This window comes from Mya arenaria, chromosome 13 (genome assembly GCF_026914265.1).
Source record: "Mya arenaria isolate MELC-2E11 chromosome 13, ASM2691426v1".
Lineage (NCBI taxonomy): Eukaryota > Metazoa > Mollusca > Bivalvia > Myida > Myidae > Mya > Mya arenaria.
The window spans coordinates 54,890,290-54,902,752 of NC_069134.1; the positions used below are offsets into that span (position 1 = coordinate 54,890,290).

At 33.5% G+C, this 12,463-nt stretch overlaps 1 protein-coding gene across 2 annotated transcripts; it reads right to left on the reverse strand.

The window, feature by feature from the left end:
- Positions 1–2,694: 2,694 nt before the first annotated feature.
- Positions 2,695–5,457, reverse strand: LOC128214879 (uncharacterized). 2 transcript variants are annotated; one of them, XM_052921583.1, is made up of 4 exons: positions 4,862–5,457; positions 4,587–4,602; positions 4,064–4,172; positions 2,695–3,788 (listed from the first exon to the last, which is right to left on the reverse strand). In XM_052921583.1, the coding sequence occupies exons 1-4, from the start codon at positions 4,943–4,945 to the stop codon at positions 3,476–3,478; spliced, it is 522 nt and encodes a 173-aa protein (XP_052777543.1). In that variant the 5' UTR covers positions 4,946–5,457; the 3' UTR covers positions 2,695–3,475. The 2 variants fall into 2 exon arrangements, with proteins under 2 accessions (XP_052777543.1, XP_052777542.1); XM_052921582.1 differs by having other exon boundaries at positions 4,587–4,650.
- Between the last annotated feature and the right edge of the window lie 7,006 nt (positions 5,458–12,463).

Below are 12,463 nucleotides of genomic sequence, written 5' to 3' on the forward strand. Positions count from 1 at the left end.
GTTAAATGAAATACAGATTGTTTCGGAATATAGCATGTTTATTGTTTCTGTCTGTTGTTGTTTGCGATTCAATTTCGACTCATTTTAAGGATACCTGCAGCACATGTAAAACATATATAGAATTTAAAAACAAGTTGTTTGAACATGTAAGTATATTGAAAAACATGAACGTGTATCAAACACAAACAGGATAATGTCACACACATATTTCACCAAGATAACATTCCGGTACGGCAATATCGGCCTCTGTTGTCTTGAAGTGACTACAGTTTACCTCAACTGCGTCTATCCAAGTCAAGTATCCGACTGACATCAGAGACTACATGTGGTCTAGTGCGCTCATCCTGCCTGGGAACAGGCTTCTGCTAGCTGACTCAAACAACAACATATTGAAGCTTGTTTACCTGCAAATTTCATGGCGTCTCAGGAGTTTTTGTTTGTTGTAGCCTTTATGTTTATTGTACCAGGTTTTGCAATAATATTGTAGTTTGTTCATTTAAATAATAACAAATTAAAATGTCAAACACTGGGTGTTTTCAAACGTTTATTTATCCATTGGCTGATATGATATTATAGTATTGCATACCTTAACTGAATTGTTCCTGCAAGCCATGGCAACTATTTGACTGACGGCAAATAGCTTTTTTTGAAGCGGGCAATAACAAGCGACATCAGATTTTATTATCACCCTAGCAATTGTATGATCTGGCCATTGAACATGTTAAGGCTCCAGAATTTAAGATAACTATATTAGCAGGTCGTTTACGACGGCCATAATGCCTCTTGGTCAATTAAATGCATGGTTTTGAAACTTCCGAATTATGTTAAGGTCCGTGTCAAGTTCTGTTATGGTGCTCTTGTTGTAATCAGTTGCGTAGATTTAAGCAGCAGAAACTTTATATAGTAAAGCTAGGTAAATAGAAGTCTTTAGTATTTCGTGCCCGTTGCCATCTTTGTTCGCTTTTCAAATTGTATTTTCCGTCATTTCCATTTTTCCTGAATAAAAGAGATAAGCAAGTCTGGCTATACTAGATTGTCTAGGCTTCCGGCTTGCAATTACCTGCGAATTTCGCTTTTATGGTTTAACGACCAGATTTCAATACAACATCAAAATAAGTGGTCGGACAACATTGGTTACAGATTATGTTTGTTTGCGGTCACGTTTTGTTTTGACACATGAGTCGGGATACACTGATTATTTTGGAATTGTAATTTGCATTTTAAGGTTCAAATAATGAGGCGTTAATTAGTCTAAATATACAAAACAATGAGGTTTTTTCTCATAAAACCATTGTACATGAATTATTATCGTCACTGAGGTCACAGCTTGATTTAAATTAAGGTGAAATTATAAAATACAAAAGAAAAATACTTCTTACTGTAGAAATATTCACATCTTCTAAAAAGATGAAATGTATGAAGCGCTTAAAAACCTAAATATCAATGATATAAGTTAAATTTGCTGTCACATTAAATACAACACTTAAATTCTGCTATAACCTTTCACAATAAACTATGTAAATGATATGTTTAAGCAGAATGCTTAACAAAAGTCCTTAATATTGGATTGATTATGTGCGACCTTGACCGTATAATGTGCGACCTTGACCGCATAATGTGCGACCTTGACCGTATTAAATGCGACCTTGACCGTATAATGTGCAACTATGACCGTATTATGTGTGACCTTGACAGTATTAAGTGCGATCTTGACCGTTAAAAGTGCGACCTTGACCGTATAGTGTGCGACCTTGGCCGTATTATGTGCGACCTTGACCGTATAAAGTGCCGTATAAAAATTGCGACCTTCTTCAATAGATTACTATTTATCTTAACTCCAAACCGTGCTCTATTCATCGTTAGAGCATTCAAAAGCTAACTCTTATTTTGAAGTGTACCACGCTTTATCTGGTGTCTATATAACAGTAAACTACATCAAAATGACAAATTATTTGTTTGATGTTTTCTCTAAATGCAAGTATACGCGTATCATTATCATCGATTTTAGTGTATTTAAAGAACATCATATATAATTAGTTGTGACATAATGGAAGTATCTCAAGCTTTTTCAAGTGGTGCTGCCTATTTTCTTTATATTAAAAAGGTTCATATTTATGTACCTTAGAGTTGTATTAAAGATACTTTCAACCATTCATACCGAACATACAAATGGACCCATGACAGAACGAAGTGTAATGTATTTTAGAAGGGATTGGTACACATATAAATTTCCCAAAGGCATGTATTACTCTTTAAATTGATGATTCTTCTACTGTTTCATATACATAATTAAATTCAAAATGATCTTAGTTTGGCATAGGCAATGCACGTTCATTCAAATAGAGTCATGAATGGTTGAAACATTGAAACCAATTTATTTGGCCAAAAAGGTATAAGATACATATAATTTTTGTTCAAGAAACAACCAACGACTCATGACTTGGTGTTTTTACAGAGACAATGCAGTGACCTGTATGTGACTCACATTATTATGATAAAATGCGATTTTTTTAAACATTACCTGGATTTCGCTACCATACACCAAGTAATATTGTAAGTTCTGTCATCGTCAATATCGTATAACGATCGGCAGATGAGTTTAATAAAATAGTATAATTTACGTATGTGTGGTACTTCATTCAAATACATATGTTGTCAGATATTATTTAGTAAAATAATACAACTGAAATTAAATAAATATTAAACTTAAGTTTTATTTTTTCTGTACATGAATTGCTAAACCTAAACAATAGGGAATATGGCGCTTGCATAAAGCAGATGACGATACAATCAGCGCACCGTAAAACATACTTATATATAAAATATATACTATTAAACGGTTTTGCAGAATGGCTTATCTTGATTTTCCTAAAGCTTAAACACCCATAACATTTATAAAATAAACAAAAACAAATCTTTGTCAGTGATATTCCATCAACGAATGTCTATTCAGAATAACCATAGAGTATCCTTTTAAAGTGTCCAGTTTGTTGTAGGTAGAACGTAATAATTGGCACAGGTGTCTTAAAACGGCCCGAGACACTGAATAGTCCAGACAAAGACAATACGTGTGCTCTTCTGCAGCCAAACTAAGATACTCTTGAAGAAAATTATCTGATTATATTTCGTTCTACTGGTACGTAGTAAGTGTTGCGTGAACATATTATTATACAATGCAAACTTCAGAGAGAAAACTAGTAGCAAAGTTTTTAACGAATAATTCGTTAAAGGGCGTAAGACAAGGGGTTGATATACACAAAACGTGAGAAACGCAATGTACAAAATTAACACAGACATACCGCAGACGGTCAAGGTATTGTCATTAATGAATGGTGGGGTTTGGGCCTTGGACGATTAAAGAAACAGTTCACGAGACGTTAAAACAATTGTATGTATATTTTACACACAACACAATAAGCTTAGCAGTGTTTAGGTCTATGGAAAAATATGGACATCATTTTCAACGTAAAGACCCTTAACACGAAGCCTCGATTAGTGGGCATATTAATTCTATATTGTTTCCGGACACAGTTCCATTAACATGTCTCATTTCAATACACGTACGTCGCTCCTTTTTCTTTTCGAAACCGACATTGACGTACGCCGACACGAATGGGCGGAAGAGAAGATATCCAACACCTTTTCCCAAAATAGCGGAAACAAGAATCCAAATGTTTCTTGACACGATACATAGCACCATAATATACAAGAGGGTAGTTGTCAACAGTTTGTTTAGTGTAGCAATTAAATGAAAACGACTTTCAGCCGCCTGTTGGTCATATTTTGACCTGAAATAAACATGAGATTTACTTGTACAGCATACCATGAAAACAAAAACAAACACAAATTTGTTTATATATGTTTGTTATCATTATTCGAATTAATGTACAAAATTTATATAAGAATTATGGTGAATCACTCCAAGATCCTGTTTTAATCATTCACTTCGTAAAAAATATTTCCTTTTAACTGCATAAATTGAACATTGTTGATCGCTAAAAGAAAGCTTGTATTTTTCACTGTCGAAAAATGTTTTGTTCACATGACAATTATCAAGATTTACCTAAAAGTCTTCAGACTTCGGTTGATTTTCCATTTGTGTTGAATCCAGTAGGTAAATGTTTCATGCAACATCACTAACACCAGAACGAACAACATCGACAGCACAACACCTGAATGTTTTGATGTGATCATATGAGAGTGAATACATAACTTACATTTTTATTTTTGGCACTAAAGCATATGTTTCCTTCTTGTTTTATCATAGTTCTGTAATAGGTCAGATATCTGTTTCTCGAAAATAAAGAGTATCCTACAAGAGATCAAGCTCACCACACATTTTGTATATGTAAGATTTGCGTATCAATCTCATTTGTCTGAGGTACGTGAGATTAAATGTTTCAAGTGTAAAACTAAGATTAAGAAATGTAATGAGATACCTGATCGTGCTATGCATCATTGGAGATAAATTTAGATATATGAACACAGGAATAGTCAATGTCGATAATAATTTCACATCGAAAGTTGCCTCCATATTGTTTATTTTTATGAAATTAGTTCAGAATTATGTATGACAATAAAATTACCTGCGGGGAAATTAAGCTGCAATCCTTTAATAATAAAATCTCCATGATTTTCTGTGCTGAAATACTGTCAAAAATATTTTAGCATTTAGAGCAAATGTAACAATCTTAATGATAAATAGAAACATGACAAGCTGTCAGCAATATAAGATTATTTCTATTATAGTGTTTAATAGCACGATGATAAAAGGTCATAGTCAAATTGACAACCAGCTTAAGACACACAATACGTTGACCACTACGACGCAAATATAGTTTAAAAAAACATTAATACTTACTTTCTGAATATTTGGATTCATCTTATAATTTCCTTCAGTGCTGAGGTTATTCATGGTTAAATTTTCGTTTGACACTTCTCCCATGAGTGTACGTTGCTATTCAAAGTGTTACGGTTGTAAACGTATACAAACGTACAAGTGTTTTGCCGCCTTTTTAGCCTTGCCGAACATCAGCAGGTTTCCAAACAATCACTTTTCATTAGATACGCATGGAATCACTCTCTTTGTGCTTTATTCTTTCTAGTTCGCTTTATTCTTTACATTATTGCATTCGGCTGTTTTTCATTGGCCTTTAACTATATTTAAATCCTCGAACTAAGTGTTATTATCCTTTGTAACAAATTGGTCATAGATATCCGCTTCTTCACTCTAATTATTACTTAATACGGTAGTTATCCAAAGGCTTCAATCTGATTTTTTTTTCCGTATAGACATAGTTTATAAAAGCAATTCATTTGAAATACTTATGACACAACAACCTATATCAAATGAAATCTTGGTGAAGCAGAGTGTGGTTTTCGGTTGAATTCACATCCAATACAAGTTTAAATTCGCTTAAAGAAGTATGATTATGTTTGTATTTAAAGTAGACATGACCATTCAATTGAATCAAAGGTATATCAAGCAAGTCGGTAGTATGCATACGATAATAAACTATACTATTCAATGTGCATGATCAAATGATTGCAATTTTCCATCTTTCAGCTATACGCTTCATCTTAAAATTATTTTGCACCGATGAGTAATATGTCTATTTGAAGACAGAAAATAATTTAATGATGAATATCGTTAGCTAACATTATCATTACCCGAGCACAATCTCTCTTTAACTACCTCTGCCTCTGTCGCTGTACTACTACTACTACTACTACTACTACTACTACTACTGCTGCTGCTGCTGCTGCTGCTGCTACTACTACTACTACTACTACTACTACTACTACTACCACTACCACTACTACCACCACCACCACCACCACCACCACCACCACCAACACCACCACCACTACCACTACTACTACTACTACTACTAATACTACTACTACTACTACTACTACACTATTACTGCTGCTGCTGCTGCTGCTGCTGCTGCTACTACTACTACTTCTACTACTACTACTACTACTACTACTACTACTACTACTACTACTACTACTACTACTACTACTACTACTACGACTTCTACCGATGCCTTCCATTTATGCAATCAGAATAACAATATTTCATTTTCTCCTTATAAAACAGGAACATACGTTTAAATTATCTCTGGCATATGAAATACTCATGTTTCACCTGTACATTTAAGGTATAGTACATATTTGTGGTTTGCTTTATCGCTACATTCTGTCACAGACTACGCTACAGTAGTTTTTTTTTTTAAACAAAAATCAATTTATAAATCATCATCAATCATATAAAATCTATTTTGCTTAGCAAATTATTTAAACAACAGTACCAACAACAATGACACAAGCTTATTGTAACTATACCAACTTACTTTTGGATATATAGAGAATACTAGGTTAGTGCCGTAGATGGAGGAAGGTTATCTGGCAAGGCGGAGGATTTAATCGGGTGGGCCGATGACGAACCCGATAAATTCCGCAGCCGAGCCAGATACACTTTCTCAATCCACGACACTAACCTAGTACTATACTTATTATGTTACTTTGTTTATTTAAACATTAAAAACTACCTTAAAATTATGAAGTACTTTTAAAAAATGGAGGACAACTCTTGTTCCCTGTTGACGTCACCACACACAGTATCCATGTTTAAATGCGCCCAAATATTTCTCAAAACTGTTCAATTTTATTCAATACGTTTATAGCCAATATATATGCAAAAAGCTACAGAAACATGCTCAGTAGCAAAAAGTTTAACCAAAAACCTGTAAACCTGTAAACATAAACCAAAGTAATTGCATTTAAATACTTCAATATCAATTCAAATCATAAAAAGCTTTTAAAAGTGCATACACGTGGATCAGTCACCAAACATTATCTAATCATGTAACAATTATTTCGCATGGTCGATGGATTTCATTTTGATATTAAAGAATGAAGAGTGTTGGGTGTTCAGAACTGCACCGGTTCCAGGATTTGGCGTTTAAGTCTGCGAAATTTAGAGAGAACCTCCATGAACCTCTATGAGAACCGATATGCTAGGAGTGAGATTCAAGGGCATTCCCCCGAGAAATTTTTAACAATTTCTAGTCCGAAATGGTGCGGCGGGGGGGGGGGGGGGGGGTCCTTGGCTCCGATAGTACAAGAAATACAATACATGAAAGGAAAATAATTCCTTAATCAATGTATTTTCCATACAACCACATAATATGCCTACTTTTACCCGTCAGTGATTGAACAGCCTGTTTTAAATTAGAGTAAATATAATAAAATAAAAAGGCACGTTACCTCCAACTGTAGAAATCTTAGTATCTTTTAATATGAAATCACTCTGGTATGTATCGCTTAAATACTGCAAAAAAAGAAATAGCTTTGATGTGCTATCAACATGTTTGATGAACATCGCTAATGTCATGCACAAGTTTTACAAAGGCAAACATTTCGTTTGTCACAGAGTGCATTGCTAAATAAAATACTTACATTCCGAAATAACCCATGACGACGTACGATGTATGTTCGTTTCAAACCGAATGTTAGGGTAAAGTGCTTCATTTGGAGTGGTGAATGAACGACAGCGGTTGAGATTTCAAAACCGTAAAAATGAATGCGGCCTCCTTGATAAGAGTATTATGTATCTTAACTCCAATCTTACATATATAAATACAGCTTAACAGTATAACAATGCCAGACTATTTGTTAAACAATTTCTCAAAAAAAATGAAAGCTCTTTATAATCATCAATGTTAGTGTATAAAAAGATAATCAGAGCAATTACATTATTAGTTGTTACTTAGTGTTTAAATTTCAGGCTTAGTCAGAATGGGTGATCATCTCAATGCTTGAATGGATCTAAAGTAGGGATAAGATCAGTTTCATGAGCCGATCTTTATAACATACCTTGTGCTCGTGCATCATGTGACCATGCATTATCTTGCTTTGCAACATATTTCCACGCCCCATGTTCCCGTGCTCCATGCTTCCAGTTTTAATCCACCCAAAATCCAATTGAACGGTTATCATGTGCTCATGTTCTGTATGTGTCATATTCTCGTGCATCATTTGAGCGTGCCCCACTTGCATTTTCCCGTGCTGAGTAGTTTTCCTATTTGAATTTTATGATCGATATTTTTCAATCTAATGAGGGTTCACGAGTGTATATTTTTCCGTTTGTCTACATGTGATATTTCCATTCGTTACCTAAACTGCCTTATGCGTTTTTATATTTTAATGCCTTATTTTGGCTGGTATATCGAGTACCATAAATGTTCCATACAAATTTCATAGTAGTTTATTGTTTATGCTATTCTAAACAAAATCCTCTGTTAATACATTGTTAACTTATACGATCAAGGCAAATGCTTTTTCTTCTCCCATGTTTGTGTACACTTTTTATCGCGCAATCCTGTGGCGATATGCTTATCAAAAATTAAAATAAAACTGTCCAATCTCGATCCCATTACTGCACAATATGAATGCAAACATTGATATGCATGTGATGCATAAGTCTTAAGGAACAATGGATTATTTATATAAGATAATTCAACCAAATATGCTTCCCTTTATATGCACGGACTAGGAAGGTTCTTGCTCGTTATCGAAATGCAAAAATAAATAATATCATATAATCACAACGAACATTATCACGGAATGTAAAGTTATCCACGTTGATTAAGCTATCGTACAGTAAAATGTTTGTTAGTTTGTTCATTGTTAAAATTAAGCAGAAACACAATGGAGACTATCTTCATAACATTTTTATACATAAAGTCAACTTCGTGTTTAGATCATAATAACTCAATAAATACAATTTTAATTTCTTACCTCATACTTGAAACACAGGCGTTAGATGTTTGTTTATCTATATTAAACGACTGGTGAGTGCTAAACGATTAACAGTGATCAGCTGTCGTCTCAAAAGGGTGAAATATGGTGCTTTCTGCACCGTTTGTTTCAAATCAAACACGCTATCCTTCACAAGAACCATTGATTTCGATATTTATTCATCCTTTTCGGTAAATTAAACCAATTGTATTAATTGTGGTATATCTTATTTAGAAGTAAGAGTGCATCTTTAAAAATAATCTTCACAAGTCGGTTTATTTGCAGCAACTATGAAGTGACTCCCTTGTGATAATCAATTTTACGACGAAATGAAGGGGATTTAAAATTTAACTTTACCTCAATTTAGATACCACCCACCAAGTAAATAATGCAGTGTAACTTAAGTCCTAGTCAACATCGTATTATTAGCACCCGATTGATCAAGATTAAAACGGCTGGGATATCCATTAATGAAAGTTCAAATATATGTTTCGGATTTATTACAAATCGATTTTCAGAGAAGTATATTGATTGTATATAAATAATTGAAGCTAGCTTATATTTTAAGGCAGCCTTCGTCTGCATATGAGTTGTTCTGAAAACTAACCAGACTCAAAACTGACGCACATTTAAGGCAGGTGACGATCAAACAGTGCACGTAAAGTAAGCTAATACTGATTAGCGGTTTCGCTATGCTATGAATTACCTGATAGTGTTATGCTACATTGGGGCTAAATGTAAATAAATGAAGCAACACATACAGGAATAGTCACTGTCGAGAATAATTTTACATCGAATTTACGCTCCATAGTGTTTGCGAGTATAACACTTGTATAATTTGAATTCAAGTTTTTTATTGTGACCAGTTTAATTAGAATTTGCCCTGGAAATGGAATTAACTGCATGTGAATTAGTCTGCAACCCTCTACAGATGAAATCGCCATGGGTTTCCGTGCGGATATACTGTCAAAGATACTTCAGCGTCCGTAGCAAAGTCAACAATCTTAACAGTACTTCGTGTATCTATGTAAAGTTTGAAGGACAGACAAAAACGCATTGTTTAGACTTATAAACTTTTGATATTAATAATGATATATAGTGATAAGCCAAGCGGTCAGCAGTAACAAGAAACATGTTCTTATGTTGAATGACACAATGATAAAAGGTCAAAGTCAAATGGACAGTCTTCTACCAACACACAATAACTTAAATGCACATTAAACATTGCATACTTTCTTTCTGAATATTTTAATCCAACTTATGATTATTGTCAGTGTTTAGATGGGTCATTGTGAAATACAATTCTCATGTACGTGTATGTTGATGTTTAGAGGGTAGTGGTTGTAAATGTGAGAAAAGCGTGCCTTTAACTTGCCACATTCTTAATTTTTCCTAGAGTGACCGGTTGACTTCCCACAAATGTTGCTCGTTCAATGCGCATTGATTATGGACGCTCACTCTCTGTGCGTTTTTAGTATTGCTTTGTTATTATATTAATTAACGCATTCGACTGTTTTACATCGGTTTTGAATTTCCTCGGACTGAGTAATATTATCTTAAGTCTTAAATTGGACGTCATTATTTGTTGCTTTTTTATTATAAGTCGGTAGTTTCTTTTTAGCTTCTTTACTCAATTAGTTTGGAGTATTACGTTGGTCGGGCGATTATAGGCTATATTACTTGAGTATGACCTCGATCAATCGTTTCGTTTTTAGATTGTATTAGATTGTATACCACCTTTGACGTCTTATTGCACATGTTATTTCGTTTTTATTACTTTTTTCTTTCCTTTAAAGCCCCCAAGTAAATTATGTTGCTGTTTCTACAATGTTTTGTGTATTGATGTTGATTAAGTTGCATCTTAAATGTATTTTTCAGTGAATAACAGATATATATTGTTGTATAAATACAGTTTCGTTTGTCATAAGAAGCACCGTTTGTGAACGGATTCGATTTACCGGTCTCTGTCAAAAATCCATATATGGAATAGCTCGCGCGTAAGAATATGTTACGTACCTTTGTACAAGTCAGCAATCACAGAATTCACTGTACTGAGCTAAATAACAAGAAAATATTTTATATATCAGCAAAACAAATAAATTACTCGAAAATTATTATTATTATTATTCGAAAATAATAATTAATTGTCACAGCACAAAAAACAAAACAAACATAACGTTAATATATTTTAACACAAGGTTGGAAGTGAATGTTGACGATCATAACATGCAGAAACAAGGGAAAATCGTTAGTCAATCTCTATTACTATGTGATTCTGTCTTTTTTGTTTTGGTAATCAGCTCATGTTGACGGTAAGGTGAAATTTTGCCATATTCGAATTAGCTACCAGTTGTGTAAATTATAGATAGATTGGAAGTGTTCTCATCTGTGAAAATGATCCTCGTGATTATCTTCAATGTTGTTTGAATATCATGTTCCTGGATATTTAACTGCTGCTGGTGGCGTGAGAAAAAATAGTCAAAATGTCATGCTATGCATGTAAATCAGACAGGTTTTTTCAGTTATTTTTGTCACGCTATTTCAAGCGATGCGAAAGTAATTCCTTGATTACACACCTTTTAATACGGGATCAGAAAACGACAGTTAAGTGATACGGATTTTTTTTTTCAAAAGTATAGCTGTATTTTTGCTGTTGAATATAGAAAAAGAAACTAATAGTTATACCATAAAATGCAATAAGGTGATGCAAGAAATAAGTATTTGTTATTTGTCGCTGGATACACTTTATTTAACTATTTAAATAACCTGATATGATTGTTTTTAACATGCATGAATATGTGTTTATAAAAACTGAAACACAAACAGTAAATTGGTTTGTGTCTGGGTCGGTAATTATAAAGCCTCTGAAGCATTTCTAGATTAAGTCAATTATCTAATTCAAATATACCACTGTAAATAGTTTTTGTTTGTTTTAAGAAAATTAGCGGCGTTTTATGGTTAGTGACATGCTTCAGATGCCTTCGATTTATGCAATCATTATTATAATATCTAAAATCCTCTTTACAAATTAGATGCATATACCTAACGTATATCTGGCAAATGCAGTTGACTACAGAGTAATATCATGGATGTTTAACTTATATAATTAAGATTAATAACTAAGTGTTCATCTTGGTGGTTTGCCTGATAGCTACATTGAGTAACAGACTACGCTATAGGTAGTTATTTCAAAACTGATATTAAACCATATAGCAAATACATTAAACAACAATACCAGCTACTATGAAAAAGTTAATTGATTTTCGACGGTCTAACAAGTAGCTAGATATATATTATATCTACTGTGGTAATCTGTGTCAACATATTTTTCAAGTGTTACTGTGCATTATAGTGGAATATGCAGCTTACTTTGCTGTCTGAAATGTAAGTGTTTATGACAAACATGGGTACACTTGGCATTTTTAAACAATAATATAAACACTTTAAACGTATCACGTTCGAACAATATATTTCAAGTTTAACAAAGTTAACATGTACATCTTCAACCAAAGTGACAAGGTTTTTTATTGCTCTTGTATGCAAGCAACTGATATTTTACCCCGTTATAACTTACTGACATTTGTAAAAAACACTTCAGGCCAAGGCAATCTTTGTCAATGTGTTCCACATTTGTTTCCTTTCAATGTTTTACCAA

Bases quoted from the DNA above. Each gene is read 5' to 3' on its own strand.
- LOC128214879 (XM_052921582.1), bottom strand. From the start codon at position 4,945: ATGGGAGAAGTGTCAAACGAAAATTTAACCATGAATAACCTCAGCACT. The intron at 4,173-4,586 runs GTAATTTTATTG...CAAAACATTCAG, and splicing joins GCAGCTTAATTTCCCCGCAG to GTGTTGTGCTGTCGATGTTG. The intron at 3,789-4,063 runs GTAAATCTTGAT...TGTTTATTTCAG, and splicing joins CGAAGTCTGAAGACTTTTAG to GTCAAAATATGACCAACAGG.